The sequence below is a fragment of the Phaseolus vulgaris genome, chromosome 7 (genome assembly GCF_000499845.2).
Source record: "Phaseolus vulgaris cultivar G19833 chromosome 7, P. vulgaris v2.0, whole genome shotgun sequence".
Classification (NCBI taxonomy): domain Eukaryota; kingdom Viridiplantae; phylum Streptophyta; class Magnoliopsida; order Fabales; family Fabaceae; genus Phaseolus; species Phaseolus vulgaris.
The window spans coordinates 2,933,974-2,953,752 of record NC_023753.2 but is presented as its reverse complement, the minus strand read 5'-3'; the positions used below and the strand labels follow the sequence as shown (position 1 = coordinate 2,953,752).

Below are 19,779 nucleotides of genomic sequence, written 5' to 3'. Positions count from 1 at the left end.
CCAATCCAAAAATTTACCGGAAGCGTCAATCCGAAAATTTACCAGATTTCATAATCTGGAATAAAAATAAAAATAAATGTGCAGTTTATATAGGGACAGTTTTGTCTTTGCGCAACCTTGTCTTCGCATTATACTAGTCTGACCTTTATCACATATTATACTCTTAATAAATTTATATAAAAAATAAATTCTATTAAATTATTAAATTATAATTTAGTATAATTATTTTATTCGTTCCTATATTTAGGATCAATATTCAATTTAGTACTAAGTGGCATGGATCGAGAGATTAGTTTAGGTATCAAGTGATGTAGATTGAGAGATTAATTTACTAAAAAATTATAACTTTAAATAATTTTGCTTTGTCATTGATTTTTTTTTAAACAAAAGTAAAAGTTATCCATTGATTGAAAGGTAACAAATCTTACACATACATATATACATACATACTTGTACTTTTAAACCTTCATATTTTTTAGGTTTTAACTTTGAACAAAGAATATTTTATAAGAAAATGGTATATAAAAATATGATAAGAAAAAAAATTGTGTATTTACATCACTCCATGTATAAAAAATATATACAAGTTAATGGAGTGACGTAACACACAAATGGTTTTAGTAGATGTCTAAAATTGATTTTGTGCAAATGTAATTAATGATTCTAAGAGATGTTGGGTTTCCGATTTGTTATTCATAAGAAATAGTCAAGTACATCTAGTATAGTCTAGTCATTGACTATAGTGAGAAAAAAAATTCCAAAATAAGTTAGGGTTTCATGAGAACCTAAATGTCACAATGCAATAGATTAAATGGAGATTGACATATAGTATAAACCTGCTTGTTTACCGAGTCAATCATCCTGCTGCAAAACACAACCATGTGAAAAAATATTTGGTTACGCTTGTGGGCAAATTAACATTTAAAATAAATGATGAGAAAATGTGTAGGAAAAATTGTGAATTAGATATAATGTGATTTGTTCCGCTATCTAAAATACATGGTTTCATATAAACATAATTAATAATCACTTTGAATTTCAAATCAAAACATTTGTGCCAAAAGAGTTGAATTTTTTTATGAATTATGAATTCTCCTCTAACAACAATTACTTTTTTTATATATAATAATTGTTTAATTTTTCAACTCTTTAATTGCTTTTGGTTTTGGTTATAGGAGATTCTTTACTCAAAAAATATTTGTTTACTTAATATGAAAAAACAATATCTAAAGGAAAACTTAATATTTTTTTACTTTTTTTATCTCAAAGAAATGAATATTTTTCTTTTAAAAGTAGATTGTATTTGTGATGATAGTTAATATGATGACACACTAAGCCCGTGTGGGTGAGGTAGTTAGTTAGAAAAAAAGCAAAACCAAAATGACATTCATTCTTTTATATAACAAAGGAAATTCACTAAATATCTCAGTGTATTTGCCTCGTTCTTCCTTTAACTTTTTTTTTTCTCCCACTATTTTTCTTTTCTATTAAATATCTTTGCCTTGCATAATATGAATAATATTTTTCAATTAATATTAAATATATTTTTTTAATTATTTTAATGAATTTTGTTATAATTTTCTTTTAAATAATGTTAAATTAAAATTATATTTGTCTAAATATTTAATCAATAAGACTTTTTCATAATGTTCCTTAAGTAAAAAAAATTAAAATATATTTAAAATTATTAGTTTTATGATTGACCTATAATTATCGTGATGTTCTAATTATTTAGGCTTCAAATACTACTTTAAATAATTAATAATTCAATAACAAGCTTAACTAAAAAAATTTAGAAAATAAAAAAATGGTTCATAAAATACATTCCATCATTATTTTTAAAATAGAGAAAGTAAATCATGTTAATAAATCTTTTAAATACAACAATAACAAAAATTAAACTCAAAATAATATATTAACTTTTTTTTAATTTTATATATATATATATATATAACACCGGCCGAGTATATACTATTAATAAGATCATCCCACCGAACTGTCAGGACACCACGCGCCGGTGAAAGAACGAACGATACTCGCGTTTGGCCATCTGTTTTGAGGATTTGAATCGCTTGCTTTGTTGGGAAGTATATACTATTCAATTTTGATATTTGACACTCTTATTTTTTAAACTTGAATTTCAAATTTAATTCAAATGTATTAATCTAATTCTACTTCTCCGTAATAGTGTTAATAATTTGTTACTCTACAATGTAGATGCAGATGCATGATTCACCTACAGAGAAGGCAATTGGGCTTATCGTTTGTGGGCCTAAATAAACAAGTAGTTTGGCCCAATCCATCTTGTGTTAGGTTGTTGCAGTTCATGATCTTCTTTCTGCACCCCTACATTTTTTTCATGGACTCCCAATTTTTTAAATCCCATTTTTGTTAGTTATAGATTTCTGAATCGGAATGCATGTTTCTGTTACGGATTGTTGGATATTTTTTTTAATGATGCATTTTTGAATGTGAAATGCATATTTTAAATTATGGATTGGTGAGTCCGAAATTTTATCGAAATTGGCAATATAAAAATTTTCGAGATTCCATAATCCAGAATGCAAAAAAATAAATACAATTCAAGTGCATTTTAGGATTTTTAAAAAATAATAGTTGAAGTGTATTTTAGGATTTTTAAAAAATAATAGAAATAGTTTGGTTTTGCATGGTAAGGACATTATAGGGTGCATGAAGAACTACCCATGAAGAAACTGCCCATGAATGATTACAGCTTTGAAGAGAATAATTGTAAATTAAGAAGGCATTTTTAGTTTCCTTTTTTCCTTCAATGATGGTGACACAAAAGTTTGAATTTATAAACCAAATGAACAAATCTACTACCTCATAGCTTCACAATAATTCAATAAAGAAACACGTATAGTTTTTTGCCATGTTGGCTTTTCGTCTTTTGACTAAAAAGTTTCTAAATAAGTCAAAATGAATTGCATGAGGCACCATCTTTGATATTCTTCCGTGCACTTATAAACACCTAAATTAGTTTGGTGGTTCACCTACACAATAATTGGAATCTGTTTTTTCGTACGCATGAGATTTGCATAGCCCTCCATGATTATAATGGAGCAGGAAGAAGATGAACCAGATTCAATAATAAAAGTATAAAGAGAGGGTGAGTTTATGTATTAAATGGAATACATTCACATTATGAGTGAATAAAGTCCATACCTCAGACTTTGCTAAACCTAACCAGTCAAACATCATAATTGTCGTGGGTTAACCTAATGCTTCATTGTGTTCTAATGATAATGATAATGGTGACGTTCTTGAATCTAATACTCAGTGTCGTTAACTGTCACTTGTTTCAACTACCATTTTGTGTTTATTGGTTTGCATGCAATGCTCTCATTGCAATCTTCTATATTCAATTAATGTTCTTTAATGGAACTTCAACTTAAGCCTTCATATTCTCAAGAGGGTTTTCTTTTAAGGGAAAGAAACCAAAATATTAAAAGCTGCATCAACGCAAAGTTTAACTAAAAATTAATCTATGTAAGATGTAATCTTGAAAAATCGAAAGAAGAAAATTTGTTCATGTAACAAACTTAAAATTTCACTTTAACTTTTATCTTATATATCACATCGACTAGAGATTAGAGTCTTTCATTGTATATAAGTGGGTGCAAACCTCAATTCTATGAGCCAGTTTTATGGGGTTGAGTTAGGCTTAAAGTTCATTTCGTAATATGGTATCAGAGCCTATCCTAACGAGTATTTGTTGAGCCTATCGTGTCACCCGCTATCGGACCACCCATAATATATAGTCACACGCACGAGTTGACAGTCTCGGCGTGAGGGGTGTGTTGGAGATCCCATATCGACTAGAGATTAGAGTTTTTCATTCATTGTATATAAGTGGGTGCAAACCTCAACCTTATAAGCCGGTTTTATGGGGTTGAGTTAGGCTTAAAGTCCATTTCGTAATAATATCGGAAGAGATACACTTTAACTTCCACTTTAAATCTAACTCTAATAAAATTAATTCATAGGATAAGATTTGCATACACTTATATATAATGAAATATTATAATCTCTAGTCGATTTCACACTAGTATAAAGCTTAACATAAACATAATTAATTAGAGAAAATTATTTATTGTGATTGTTTTTACTGAATGGGGTTGGTGATGGAAGAAAACGATATATTGAAGAGAACATGGAAATGGAAATGTGGCAAGTCAAAAAGGAAATTTATTTTCATGCGTCGTATGTGTAAACAAGTGTCTGCTTTCTTTTAGTTTTGCAATTAATCTACCTAGTTTGTCTTTCTTTGAATGAATATAATTTTATTTTATATTTTGAAACATCACAATTGTTTTGGTCACACTTGTCTATTTGATGAGAATTTTTTTAATATAATCATAGCAAGTACTTTTTAAAACTTTTTCAATTTTACATGAACGAAAGACCATGTAAATATTTAGTGAGTATTTAATAATTGTACTTGGTCTCTTAAAAGTTGCAATGGGATATTTACAAACGATAAAATAATTAATGTGTTAGGTAAATTTTCCACATAGCCTCGTCATGTCTACCAAAAAGAATATGTGGTTCACACTTGATATAAATATATAATGAAATTTAATGCAATTTATGTTAAATGTTTGTATTTTGTTGGTTAGCTTCTTTTACCTAATAATATTAGGTTGTATTTATGAATAACTTATTTTTAATATATGAATTAATTTTTGAAAAAAAAAATTTATATATATATCAAAGCAAATCATTAAATAAAAATTAGTTTTAGAGACAAAATATAATTAGTCACTATCAAATCAACTAAATTAGATATTATTCTATAGACTAAAAAAATTATTGGTATATAAAGTAGTTTTTATTATTAAAAGATATCTTTTAAATTGATATCTAATTAGCTATCAAAGTTTTAGTTACAACTAATTAGATTTTAAAATTAGTAGCTATATAAATATTAATTTATAAATTATTTATTAATAATAACAAATATTTTAGATATCAATACTTTTTTAATTTATAAAATAGTATTTAATTGAATTAATGTAGTGACTAATTATTTTTACTCTCTAATTAATATTTTATTGTAATATATATTACTGGAAGAAATATTAATGGTAGAGTTCCCAAAAGAGCGACATTACATGAGACTAGTGTGAGTTTAATGTCTCAATAGAAATGTAAGCTAATATTTTTGTGTGGCTATGTATTAGAGACTACATCCAATGGGACACACATTTACAAAGTAGTGTTGGTTAAACCTATATAAAGAAAAATATATTATTTAACTATAACGTAGGTTTGGGGGACACTAAAATGAATATAAAACTAAATAATTATTAAGAAGTTAACTTTAAGTCTAACTCAACTTCATAAAACTGACTTATAAGGTGAGGTTTGCATCCACTGAAATGTCTTAATCTTTAGTCAATGTGGAATCCCCAACAATAATTAAACTTACTGTCGCAATTGGAGACACTACATGAAAAAGAAAATGTGAGTATATTATCGTAATTAGGGACAATACTTGAAAAACAAATATGAGTAAAATACATTTAAGGAGAGATAAATGACCACGAAGACAAAAACAAAAAATAAAATTAAGGAAAGTGAAATGACCATGAAAAGACGTAGGGTTTTTGGGAAGAATTTCAAGATTATGAGTTTGAAAGTGCGAGACAAAAATGAAAAATTAAAAGTATAAGAAAATAAAAATTTGAAACAAAAATGTTTTAATATTTTTTTCTTCTCATTATATATATTACATTAATTTTGATTTATATAAACAAAGTAATGAATGATTTTATATTAGTATGAATATCGTATATTTTTTGTATTCAATATTTAGTTTGTTTATATAGGGGTGTAAAGAGTAGAAGATTAATTTTGGAATCCCGAAGAGAGAAAGTAAATAGAAAGTGTGGTTATTTAATTTAGTGAAAAAAAAAGTGAATTTGAGTAAAAAAAAATTGTTATATATATATATATATATATATATATATATAAGGTTCTAAAATAATTTTATATAGTTTTTTCGTGTTACTCTAATCACAAACTTAAAAAAACATTTCAAATTATTTATTGTTGGAAGAGATTAGAGCCTTCCATTATATATAAGTGGGTGCAAACCTCAACCCTATGAGCCGGTTTTATGGGGTTGAGTTAGGCTTAAAGTCCACTTCATAACATGATATCAGAGCCATTTCGACCTAACAAATGTTTGTGTTGGACCTATCATGTCACCCACTATTGGATCACTATCGGATCATCCTTAACTTAACATTTATTATTGTCGCTTTATCATGTCACTGCTTTATCATGACAATGTGAGATAAGAGATAATTCTCATTACATATCTCATGTTTAAACTTCAAATTATAATAAAATAAAACTTAAACAATCATGTTTGATTTCAATAATAATTACCATATTTTGAGCATCATAAATTAGTGAGATGTTCAAACTATATATAAAAGAAGTCATAAATATACTAATATATACATATCAAATGTGCAGATCAAAACAAAACCATTTTTAACTCATCTAAGAAGTTTTAAATATCACAATAAACCATATTTTTTACTCAAACTTTTATATATACTAACTCAAGTTAATTATGACCATGCAATAAACGAGACTATATACTGCAACTTAAAATTTCAATATTTTTTGATAGAAAATCTTCACACAATTTAGGTTAAGCTTCTTTAGCTTGAGTGGTTCCTAAGAAATATTTAAATTTTTTTTAAAAAAAAAATGCTTTGTATAAAATTCTAATTATTTTTCGAAATATTTAATCTATAAAATTACACATGAACTTGTTCATATTATTAAGAGTTATTCCTCTACTAGTCAAATGAAATATAAAGTTCCCACATGCAAAACTAATGAAAAAAAGATTACACCAATTATACGAGAACAAAAAATTTATCAAGATTAATATTTTGATCACCTTATTTTATCAATAGTATTCTCATACGTGTGGTCTAATATTAATAAAAGTTTATTATAGAGACCTAAAACTTAAATAAAATAAAAAAGTTTATAGTTTTAGAGAAATACACGAAGAAAGCATAATACTTTTCTTCCTATTTTTTTCTATTTTATGAACTTGTATAGAAGTTAAAAGAGTAAAACTAACAAAATATTTAAAAAATAATTGCATAAAAAATATATGATTTATTTATTATACTTTTTTGTTTCTTTTTCGACTTCTTAATTTACTTTAAAATGAACCGAGTTACATGAGGACTCATTTTTCTTCCAACATTATTGATTGACTTATTTATCTATTGAATTTTTTCAAAACTGAGAAAAATATATTTTAGCAGGTGAGAACTATTCTTAATTAAGACATTTGTTAAGGAAATCATACTAAATACATATACAAATATAATAATTTTAAAACTGATTAAAATTTAATATCAAGCTTTTATTTAAATCCATATTCTTCTAAAACTATATCATTACCCATATTAATATCTATTTATGCATCTTGGCCATTGAAAACAATATCTTTTGCAATTTTATTTTATTTTATATAAATAACCATGTGCTGATGGTGTGAGTCATTGGATTGAAACCACACTGGGTACTTCAATTATCCAAATAAGTCGCAATTTGTGGATGAAAATTGTAATTATGAAAAAAAAAAATTAAAAATAACTAGTCACTTTTATTTAGTTATTTTTATAAAAAAAATAGTTATGATTTTTACCACTTCAGCACAATAAAAGAAAGCTATTATGCACAAGTTACAGCGATTTTTATACGGTAGAGTTCATATTAGGTTAAGTCAAATATGATCAATGATTTTTTTTTAAAATTTATAATTTGGATTAAAAATATCCAGAGGAAAACTTAATATTTTTTATTTTTTTAAATAGATTAAAAAGAATAGTATTATTTATTTTTTATTATTATTCAGTTGGGACACGTTGATGGCACACTAAGCCCATGGGTGAGGTAGTTAGTTAGAAAAAAGGAAGAAGGAGAGAGAAAAAATGGGATAAAAGAGAGGAAGAAGCAAAGGCAAAATGACATTAACAAGAACGGTGGTGAAATAAGGAAGCAAGAGTGGAATGATATTCATGGCGGTCCCAACCTCTTCTCTCACAATCAACATTCATTCTTATAAATAAGAACACCCTTCACACAACACAACAAAGGAAAATTCGCATCTTTCATTGTTTTTGCCTTTACACATCAGCCACACTCAATCTCTTGCTTCATTCCCAAACCTCTTCTTTCCCTCAAGTTTGTAGAACCAGAACTTTCCCCCCTTTTTATGTCGCCGGTTTTCTGCAAAGAAATGCAAAAAGGTTTCAAAAAGCTTTCTTAGCTTCAACAAAATGCGATCCCCTTCTTGTAAGATTCCCACTTCCTTTCCACCCTTCTTTTTTCAATTCCGATGCTTCTTTCCTCTTTTTAAGTCATTCTGTGCGTAAAGGTGCTTGCTTTTTGTTCTCTTGTTCCGTTTTTTTCATCTGGGTATGTCTCCTCTTTCCCCCTTCACTTTTTTTCTCGCTACTTTTCTTTTCTCTTTAATGCCTCTGCCCTTGCTTCGACTTAATGGGTTCTGGGGGTGCACCCTTTTTTTAAGTTGCTGTGTTTCTCACTGTAAATGCAAATTCCTTGTTTTCTGACGCAGAATTTCGAAATTAATGATTCAGTTTAATTTATCACTTTTGTTGATGTTTGTAGCAGTTTGTGAGATTCCATTAACTTTGTTTTTTTTTTTCAAAAAAGAAATATAATTGTTGTTGTGGATGGGGTGTGTTTGTTCCGCTTTTGGACCTTTGTGTTTATGATATTGACAAGCATTATGTGGGCTCCAGCTAACTGGGAATATCGGCATGAAGATAAAATTCCCCAATTTTATGAGCACCCAAACGGAAAATTTGACCTTTTCTAAATATGCTTCTCGATGTTGCTGATATGCATTTTTTGTTTCTTTACTTGCATGTGGGTTTCATTTCCAGAATCTCTGAAGGATTGTTACATGTTCTAGAGGTGCGTTCCTTGGAGTATAGTAGTCATTTGTGGTATTAAAGATGGGGGATCACTTTGAGTTACTGGTGGATCGATTGCTTACTGAATCCACATTAGAAGCTGCACTTGAAAGCAGGAATAAGTCTATGTTGGCTGCATCCTCAGCAGTGAATGACGCCAAAATTGATCTCAATTTGGTGAAGGTGGGTATGGATGATATAAAATTTCCGGGGAAGCTGGTAGAATGCAGGATATGTCATGATGACGATGAAGATACCAATATGGAGACACCCTGCTCCTGTTGTGGTAGTTTGAAGGTTAGTGAATTTGCTGGTATATTCATAATCATATGCTTAGATAGGTGAAGTGATTGAGTATTTTAATCTGTGTTGTTGTCATTTGTAACGAGAATTCATGGTATCTGCGTTTCAAAATTTAATGGAAAACCAAATCTGTTGTGATGAACACAAAATTTAGTGACTTTAATTGTTTTATTATTTATAACACTAAAAATTATTTGTGTATTTGTAATTCAGTCACATGGTTGCATTTGTGGAGGTGATATCAATTATTGTTTTAACATAGAAGATCTTCCTTCCTCCCTATATATTTATAACCAAACGATTTTGGTGAAATGCCAGGAAACAAAGATCTTTTTCTGTGTTTGTTTGACTCTTCATTTTTTATTAGTTGTAGATATACTAACAGCTGATATTTATCTAAGTCTAACCACTACTTGGTATAGTGATCAAAATTTTATTTATCTGCCAAAGTTAAGGCTTAAACATTGTGCACTTCTATTGATTTTTTGCAGTTCGCTCACCGTAGATGTATACAACGATGGTGTAATGAGAAGGGTGACACTACCTGTGAGATATGCCACCAGGTAAACTTAAATTTTGTTCTCGTCCCTAATTCTCCCACACAATTATTTGGGTTTCACGTGTTGTTATATGTCACAGCTTTCACCTATGATTAACTTGAATTTCTTTTAATTGATGATTTCCCTATATTGTAAATTCAGCAATTCAGGCCTGGTTATACTGCTCCTCCACCGCTATTTCAGTTTGGACGTATTCCAATGAGTTTCAGGTAACGTCCAAGTAAAAAATTCTCACTCTTCCCCCCACAAGTTAATCTGTGAACCTTGTTTTTGTGTTTCCATTTTCCAATGTGTTCCCACGATGTTTATGTCAGGGGGAATTGGGAGATTTCAAGAAGAGACTTGAACAGTACACATTTGGTTAGCATGGTCCCCACCGATCAAAACGTTACCACTTCTAACTATGATCAGTATTCAACCTCTGCTACAGGAAGTTTGATTTGCTGTCGTTCAATTGCTGTCATTGTAACCTCTCTTGTCTCTCTTATGCATGTATGCCACTCTGCCCTTACTTACTCCTACCTGTTGTGACATTTCCAATCTTTGTTTCTCTTGGGCAGTTCATGGTTCTTCTGATTTTAAGACACACACTCCCCCTTGTAATCAGTGGAAATAAGGACTATTCTTTCCCACTCTTTTTGGTACGTTTTGCATAACTCAACTTATAATTTTAGCAAGCGCATAGATTGTGCTCGTACTTACCAGGTTTATTCAATTTAATGGAGTTTTTATAGCTGTTGTTATTTCGGACTGTGGGAGTTGTTCTTCCCATATACTTCATGGTTAGAGCAGTGACATTAATCCAACGGCATCGGAGACAGCATCGAGTAAGTCTCTGCCATGGATCAATCACTATATCTCACATGAATCATCTATTTACATATAATGAACTCTCTGATATTTGTTGTTGTTACTGTTAGGAGCATCTTAATGGCTTGGCCAGTTCATCTGACGATGAAAGCGAGCAAGCAGACTTGCAGCCTCAGCCTCATATCATACAAGTACTGTAAAAATATTGTAGCCGGTAACCACTTGAAGTAATCGAAGGATGAAAAGCTCTTGGTTTAAGATGCTGCACTTTGTCTTCTGATTTTTTTTCATGTAAATTAGACGGAGACAAGTTCCTTGAGAACCTGGAGTTTGCTAAGGATGGGGACACTGAAATTCAGATGTTCGTAGCTCATAAGGAGGCATTGCAATGCCACTTGTGTTACCTAGCCCCTCTGCTATAGCTACTCTTCGGGAAGTCTTGGAAACAGCAAGTTATACATTTACATTACTGTTTGTTTACAGATTGAAATTGTTCAGATGTATAGATAGAAATTTATAATTATAGAGAAAATTACACGGTTAGATATAAAAACGCATGGCATGTATATATTGCAATCAAAGATTGGTAGGTACTTTTGGGGCATTAATTTCATTTTAGGATGCTACTTTCGTCTATCATCTTGAGTTTCATGTTACTTGTAATGGCCAGATTACCACTTAATGAAAAGCCATAGAAAATGACATTGTATTCCCATGGCATCATTGTTAGTCACTATTTGATCCAGGGTACTGATATGCAAGTTGCAATCTTTCAATTCTCAGATAGTCCTCCAATTGATAAAGATAATAGTCAATAGATTCCTATTCTATTGATTTTCTTAGTATAGTCGCATTCAAGTCCCAATCTTCATTTCTTTTTCAGTCCTTTGTATCAAACAATACTATCCTCTTCTTCACTATGTGATTCTCCAAGCCAAACGAATTACTGGTGGCACTACCTGGTAATATAAATTGACAACTCTGTCTGTGATTCAGTTACAGGAGCAGTATGAATGTGTAGCTTTAGTTGCATTTGGATGGATAGGATGAACCAATTGCCCCTATTATACCGAAGTTCAAAACGGTGTTTAGTGTCAGTCACTCGTATTTTCATTATTTTTTAGTACTTCTATTTATTTACTTTTAAATTTGCTATTTGCAATTGGCTAACATTTAGAGTTGAATAAATCTTAGCAATGGCAGAAGTTGGGTACAATTCGTAACTTGTTGACTATGTGGTATGTTTGATTGAATGTAAATAGTGGCAAAATACAGACCATCAAACGTTAAGTTTTGATTGAAACTTAAAATCTTAATGATAATCATTCACAGACAACTAGTTAACTAGCATGGATTTAGTAAAAAAATAATTTAACAGCAGGAAACTGTTAAAAAATAAAATCTCAACCGAACCATAAAGACCTTTAAATGATAATCTATTCAAGACTTTGATTTCATTCAAATGTTTGGTAAAAGTGAAACCAGATTATGCAAGTCAGGCTTTTTATCTTATACAGTTACTTTAATATTGAAAAAAGAACACCAAATTACAAAGCAAAAATGTTACATGTCACGTGCTTCTTTCCCCCCGAAATCCTAGGTTGTATAGTGAAGTGAAGGCCAAAAAAGTGAAAGAAAATAGCACATATCAGTAATGGTCACCAGAGCAAGAATTGTATTCTGTACATTCATTCTATTAAGGAAGCATTCAAAAAGGAACTTGGCAAGATTCTTTGGAGTAAGAGCATGAATTGGATTGGATGCCTATGAAGGTTGCAATGCACCTCACATGCCTTGAAGTGGTACTTGTCTACAATTCCTACTTCCACGTTCTCCTAGGCCTGAAACGTTATGCAAAACAAAAAGTGATATATAAGAATCTCAATAACTCCCAACACAATCTCTCTCTCCATATACCCACCCCTTTTAATTCTTCAGGACCCAGTCATGGTTAATTTTTGAAAGAGTTCATTACCCTCCTAATTATCAAATGTTCTTTAAAGAGTGTAGGTGGTGAAAATACTTCCGACTCTTTTGCTGCGAACGCCAGTAGCAAGCAAGTGCTCCAAAAGCACAGCTAGCAACAGCAATAGCCAATGCAGCTCCTACAGGCACCACAATTGCATTAGTCGCGGCTATTAGATCTTCAACACCTCCTTCAGCTCCATCATTTCCGCCAATATTCCTGTTCTTGTACAGAGACGCTAGTGTTTTACCGTAGTAATCAGTCAAAAACTTAAACACCTCATCTTGGTTCCATTCAATTTTGTTGCTCTTCTCATCAGAGACTAAGTAACAGGAAGCGCAAAGCTGATTTGGTGGCCAAATTGTCTTTGGAAAATTGGGGTCAGCAGTGCCTAGAGATGCTTCTTCTTTCAACAATCTTTCGTTCACCTTGTTGTGGGTACTCCACAACCAGAGTGCGAAGTCCCGGGCCGTGTTGAAAGGACTTGAAACACTGAAAATTTATTTCGAATTACAAGAGTAGAAAGAAATTGAATTTGATTGATAACTTTAGTATTTACTCAGTTCCCTTACCTTGAACACATTTTGTAAAAATGTTGTCTACATTCCTCACAGATGAAGAAGTTGTGAACAAAATCACATATTGCGTTGAATGTAAACTGACTCTCTCCATCCTCTATCCTCACAGAGAGAGAATGCATAAGAACCCATAAACCACAGCTGGAATAACAAGAGAGGGTTACCATAAGTTGTAGATATGGTTTGCAGAAGACATCTTATAAATGGGATCAGTCATTCAGTCAATAAAGGTATTATTTTGTTTCATTGTGATTGAACTAGTAATAATCAACTATATATTTTAAATATTAATCGTAACAAACAACCACAAAATCATAAAAAAATAAACTCAGGCAAAATTTTAAATAGCATAAAATAACCATTTTATATATCCTATACGATAACAAAATCAATAAAGGATATCAACCCACAAATAAGCATATCATATACATACCTTTGTTATACGGCATTTCATTTGACTAAAATATAGTTTTGGTTGAATAAAAGATACAAATCAAACAAGTTTTTGACCAGTCAAATTAACAAGCTTAGATTAAATGAACAAAATATCTGACAAATTGACCAGATTTTCTGTCAAATAAGCTGGTTGCAGACTGGTTTGTAATCAATGGTTTGCAGTCAACGCATGATGTACGGTCTCTTACATGAGTCTCAATCTTTGGTATACACATTTCTTCGCATACAAAAATAGTTTCAGGTTAAAAAATAAGAGTAACCAATAGGGTAGTTGATATGCAAAAGATGAAAATAGGGTAGTTGATATGCAATAGTTGAATATCTTTGATTGAGTCATTAAATACGAAGAATTACACCAAACATGGTGATAAAGTATTACCTGAAGCCTCTGGTTTCATTCTTACTGCCACGGCAGAACATCTGTAAAAGAAAAGTCAAAATAAAAGAAAACAATCAGGAATGTTCCAAACTAAGAAAATTCAAAACTTAATGAATGAAAGCAATATTATGAATTATAATAAAATAAAGATACTTAACACACTGCATGTATCTTCATCTTCAAATCCCATGGAATATACAATTAGAAAGAAAATACAACAACTTCACCAAATAAGTAATAACATTACAACAAGGTTATTTTTTCCACCTATTGCAAGAAGACTATAAAGAAAGCTGTACTTTTGGTAGGGTTGACATAATAACCATAGGAACTTCCATACAGGGAAGTTTGACACACAAGCATACGCCTCGCCTCCATTGTACAGTTACTTAGTGTAGCAGAGATGGCTGCCTACATTTTCCGGGTTTAATCAACATAAGCATCCACTATATCTAATAGTGTAGTAGGGGAGGGGTACACATCTGTCCAGCTTGGTCCCTTACATAAGTTGAACATCAAAATGTTTTGGCCATAGGATTGTATCTCAAGGAAATTTGTACTATTGATATGCAAAGAAATTGGACACTTTGGTTACAATTTTTTTACCTACTTTGACTCACTGACTTCCTTTTCTTTTTCGAAGTCCCTAGACATATTTCTCCTCTCTTCCTCTCAGTGTGGTGACCAGAACTGGACGATGATAGGAACAGAATTTTCCATATGTTAACTGAGGAAATACTGAGAACAGTGCTCTGATTACAGGGGTAATATGCAAAAACGTATAGCAAATCAGATAAGGAAAGCTTCTCTGAATGTGGCAACATTTCAATAGCCACGCACAACCAAAATAGTGAAAACAATGCTTATCAAGCCAAATCTTTGAGAGGAAAGCCCCAAGGACAAATCATGAGACACACAAGTATACCAAACAGAATGGCTTATTGCCATTAATAAACATTCTTTTCTCAAAAATATGAAGCCTGCTTGCAAATACTTCTTGGCAATAAATAATGAGATCCAACTCCCAGTAATAATTCAACTAAATTAACATAATATGGTAACTTTTAAGAACGGATTAGAATATTCATAAAAAATGTCTAAAAGGTGTAATACAAGTATTGAGAACCTACCCAGTATCCGCGAGGCACATCTTTCCCACAAATCCTGAGGTTCTTAATTGAAATCTTATCATCTTCCTGCTTAGTTGACCAAAAATCTGTTGGGTACAAGTCATCAAAGCTCACAAGAAATTCAGCAGTACCCTTCCGGCATCTGAAAAGAAATCCAGAACATGAAAAAATTGACATTAAATACTGAGCAGAGAAGAAAGGATCATACAGATCAGTAAAACCTTTATCTTACCTCCTAGAAGGATGATGAGCTGCCAAAAGCTGAAGAAACTTAATGAGTGAAGCACGAGTTTCTGCTTTTATCATCTGCCAAACATAAAGTATTTGTACTGTCATCCAAAACAATAAGCACAAAAGAGCAATAAAGGAAAATAGATAATCTACCTTGTGCTCTAAGATGATGTCAAAAGCTGTAGAAGTTGCCTCTTCTACATCATAGATAGCTCTGGCAATCTTTCCAAGTCATGCATACCATAAACATTAATATCTTCAAAATATAAAACGAAAGGAAATCAAACATGTGGGTGTGTGAAGAAATGGACCTGTCCAGGGTCTGAGACATTGGATGAAATAAGCTCATTTTGAAATTTCTGATCATCCAGGCCAAATGAACTGCACCATTATGAACATTGCACATACAACTTCCATCAGATTAAAGCAAATTATGTGATGACGATTTTCAGACTCCATCAAACTTAACCTCATAACTTTAGACTTTTGCAGTTAGGACTTAAATTTTTTTCATGCTGCCTAGTGCCTAATTTGTGGTCATTATATGTCTACAGTGTTGATATTCTGAATTCATATACAGCATCTGGCTTTAATAAAATATTCCCCTACCATCATCTGGCTTAGATAAATATTCACCTACCATATCATAATTATCAACAATAAATTTATTTATGTCTCATACCTGCCCAATTGCTTGTTGATCCAACCAAGTAACCGATCAGCTGTGCGAGCATCATCAATCACACTTATATCATTTTTCTCTTGTTTAGGATCCCAATTTCCACCAACAAATTTAGAAGGAGTGCTCCAAAAAAGCATAGGATAATGACCAACAGAAAACTTATCACATAGCTTAGTATTTATCTGTGCTGCCAAAAAATTGAAAATAGGGGTACCAATTGCCAGGGCATGTTCAGTATAGAATATAAGCTTTAAACATCACCTTAACCTTATTAAGAAGGTAAGATAAGGTGCACGCACCTTTGATGCACAATCTACCCTTGTCATTAATATGATTCCTGGATGCACAGCATCAGGTCCATTAAATAATCTGGCAACCTTTTCGTAGTGTGGCTGCATTCAAATTTCAGTGAGATAGCTATGATGAATTAAATGTAATAGAAAACTTATAAAAAGTTAATTATACTTTTTAGCAAATAATACCTTATAATTCCTACATGCAGGGCACCTGACAAAGAAAGGGACAGAACAGAAATGAGAAATTCTTATACTCATATTTCATTCTTAAAGATGGAAGAGAGGGAATATATAAAATGGTAAAAATTGATCCACATGTTTAAAATAATCCAATTATCTGACTACAAGAAGAGATATTTAAAACTATAACTAAAAGTGACTTTATTCACAAACATTTCTTGAATGTGTATGCCAACATCACTTCAGAAGTTTGCTATAAGAATATAAGTAATTAAGCAAATATAAGTAAACAATAATTGATCAATTAAAAATAAAATACAGAGCTCGGTTTGTAGAGCATCTTTATGTCATATGTTACACTTGGTATGTACTTCATCATAGCTAGTGCTTGCTTCACGACAACCCTACCATTGATATTTTCCAATAGAGAAAAGAAGTTGAACAAGAAAGCTTCTGAAAAAGTTGAGGTGCATATTTTTGACAGATTTCAAAGAGAGATTTTGGAAAATAAGGTATATTTCCTAGAAATAATTATTAATCATAAATTTTTAAACCATGTGATTCATATTATTTTCTTCTCCTATAACTTGTTTTTGTTGAGAATATTACTCAAAGAGGTCTGAAAGAGGAGGGAACAAAGTGACTTGAACAAAAAATAACGGCCATTAAGTACAAAGCCTTGATAATATAGCACACTGTATTGTGTTTTTTTCTAACCCTTCACTACCCATGGCATCGATTACCTTAGCTAGACTAGAAGTACCAATTGAAAATTTCCAAAACCCTTCAATTAATTTATCATGAATCCATCCTCTCACCTCAGAAATGTTACTAGAGATCCATTTTTCAGATCAAATCATCGAGAAAAAAACTCCCACCCTCGAAGTAAAATCCATAAAAGCCCGAACTTTTTAACACCCAAAAGAGATTTCACATAATTCCACAACTAGAAACACATAAAACGCAATGACTTAATAAAAACTGTAAAGACTAACCAATGGGCAAAGAATTCAACAACGGCAAAAGTAGCAGGGGTATCTTTGAAAACAGCATCGAAATTCGTGCCGTTCAGTTCAACGGCATAATCGGGATGATTACCCTCACTCTTGACCTCTCGAAGGATCGAACGGCGCGACGCGAAGGAAGAAGGCAGAGTCGCTGAACAGCGCACAAAAAGTATGCACAGAAACAGACCCAAATGTAAATACATCCCAGACATGGAAAAAGATGTGGATCAGAGAGCAGAGAAAATTAGGGTTTTGAGAAAATTGAAGAAGAGGCAAGCTTTTAGAAGATGGATGGAGAGAGAAATGGATCTGTTATTACTCTTAACAGTTTTCTTTCTTGTTACTGTCTATTGTGTGAGAGAGAAGGGTTTAGTTGTGAGTGGTTGTGTATGTTAGATTGAATTTGATGGGTGTTGTTGGGAAGGGAAAGATGAACCAGAAAAGGGTGAGGATTACGTTTCCATAAGCTTTGCTTTGCTTCGGATCAGAGATGGCGGAAGCACTTCTCTCCAACACCAAACCTTGAATCACTCTGTTTCCTCTGTTACCTCTGTTTGGCAGATTGTTACCAAACATCAAATATTGTAAGAATATCAGTAACTATGATTAATTATTAATATAAGACTTAAATTCATTTTCTATAAAACTTTTATATTTTAATTTTTTTGAAATAGAAAATAATTCATTATTAACATTTCACTCAATTATTAATTGAAAATAATAATCATCGTAATATATTAAAAGTAATTATCAAATATATTATTCATATTTTATATAAATTAGGAAAGAAATTAGATCACCAATTAGTATTCAATAAAAATCATTTAATTTTGAAAAATTGAAAAATTAAATATGTAATTAAAATTTAATAGGAATTAAAATGGTAACATGGATAAAAAAATTCGATTAATCATTAATATCATTAATATAAATTAATTTTTAATAAAAAAACTGTTACAACGGGTCCTAAATTTTAACAAAACTTATAGATATATAAATATTTCCTTTTAATAGTTTTGAATTTTCTTAATCTTGGAATAGTAATAATCTTGTGGTTTTAAACCATCGTAATTCTTATTTAGTCCTAATTCTCTCTTCTTTGAATTCAAAATACCATAATTTATCTTAAATATCTTAATCTAATTAAAGCACCGTATACTTTCACATTTTTAAATATTCTTTGAGTTAAGACGTTCTTTTAACCTAATTATAGTGTCAATATTAATCCACTTGTAAAATATCAATAGATAAATAAATAAATAGAAAAGATAAATCTAATAAATTTTATTACAAACATAAAATGTTAGTTATACTTAAGTAAATCAGTTAAAAAATTAGTTGAGAGAATAATAGTTTTAGATGGATTATAATAATCTCAACTATAAAATCATGACACGTGTCTTTCTTTTTTATTTCAATTATTCGTATGGCTCATTGCAATTTCACGGTACACCTCTATTATGCTAGTGTTTCTTTGGATTTAGGGGTGAAAAAAATAAATAAAACGAAAAATAACAGAGTCAAAAAATTGTTTGAATTATGAAAAAATAGTAAAAAGTGGAAAAAAAAATATAAAAAATTGTGAACGAGGTAATTGATAAAAAAATAATTTTTAATTAAAAAATTTGTAAGATTATCATTGTGTCTTTGTTTTCAAAATAAAATTAAAAGAAATGATGCTAAGCTATTTTTATATACTATCCGTGTTTAGTTAAAGTATTAACTCGACTAAAAAAACTATATAACCATATATTTAAAACTGTAGAATTTATTTTTCATAAAATAAAATTAATATTGTTTATATTATTATTATTTTATGATTTTATTTTTCTTATAATTGTTTTTAATTTTATTATAATTATTTTTGTTTTGTATTATTGTTTTATAATTTTAATTTTTTTTTGGCAATAAACAATAAATAAATATTTTTATTATTATAATTATTATCTATGATTTATTATTAATTTTATATATTATCACTTTTTAAAATTATTTTTATTATTATTATTTAAAATTTCATTATTATTATTTATGATTTTCTAATTGTTATTAAATTATTTTGATCATACTATTATTATTATTATTATTATCATATATATATATATATCATACTATTTATAGTTATAATTAACTATGTAATAAAATAGTTTATAACATAATCAATTATATATCTTAATAACTTATATTATAACATATAAT

At 30.2% G+C, this 19,779-nt stretch overlaps 2 protein-coding genes across 8 annotated transcripts; one reads left to right on the top strand and one right to left on the bottom strand.

Annotated features, from left to right (window-relative positions):
• Positions 1-7,941: 7,941 nt before the first annotated feature.
• Positions 7,942-11,408, top strand: LOC137828155 (uncharacterized). 4 transcript variants are annotated; one of them, XM_068634609.1, is made up of 8 exons: positions 7,942-8,358; positions 8,973-9,299; positions 9,797-9,868; positions 10,007-10,074; positions 10,180-10,330; positions 10,426-10,506; positions 10,600-10,692; positions 10,786-11,408. In XM_068634609.1, exons 2-8 carry the CDS (start codon positions 9,045-9,047, stop codon positions 10,873-10,875), a joined length of 810 nt encoding a protein of 269 aa, XP_068490710.1. In that variant the 5' UTR covers positions 7,942-8,358; positions 8,973-9,044; the 3' UTR covers positions 10,876-11,408. The 4 variants fall into 4 exon arrangements, with proteins under 4 accessions (XP_068490710.1, XP_068490713.1, XP_068490712.1 ...); XM_068634612.1 differs by having other exon boundaries at positions 8,030-8,358; positions 9,002-9,299; XM_068634611.1 differs by having other exon boundaries at positions 8,030-8,481.
• Positions 11,409-12,098: 690 nt separating this feature from the next.
• On the bottom strand, positions 12,099-18,182 carry LOC137828154 (sulfhydryl oxidase 2). 4 transcript variants are annotated; one of them, XR_011083816.1, is made up of 12 exons: positions 17,569-18,172; positions 16,580-16,604; positions 16,397-16,489; positions 16,098-16,279; positions 15,727-15,796; positions 15,569-15,637; positions 15,417-15,490; positions 15,185-15,326; positions 14,055-14,095; positions 13,214-13,360; positions 12,597-13,133; positions 12,099-12,516 (listed from the first exon to the last, which is right to left on the bottom strand). XR_011083816.1 is itself a non-coding variant. In XM_068634608.1 (12 exons), the coding sequence occupies exons 1-12, from the start codon at positions 17,790-17,792 to the stop codon at positions 12,495-12,497; spliced, it is 1,524 nt and encodes a 507-aa protein (XP_068490709.1). In that variant the 5' UTR covers positions 17,793-18,182; the 3' UTR covers positions 12,099-12,494. The 4 variants fall into 4 exon arrangements, 3 of the variants coding, with proteins under 3 accessions (XP_068490709.1, XP_068490708.1, XP_068490707.1); XM_068634608.1 differs by having other exon boundaries at positions 12,699-13,133; positions 17,569-18,182; XM_068634607.1 differs by having other exon boundaries at positions 12,651-13,133; positions 17,569-18,181.
• Between the last annotated feature and the right edge of the window lie 1,597 nt (positions 18,183-19,779).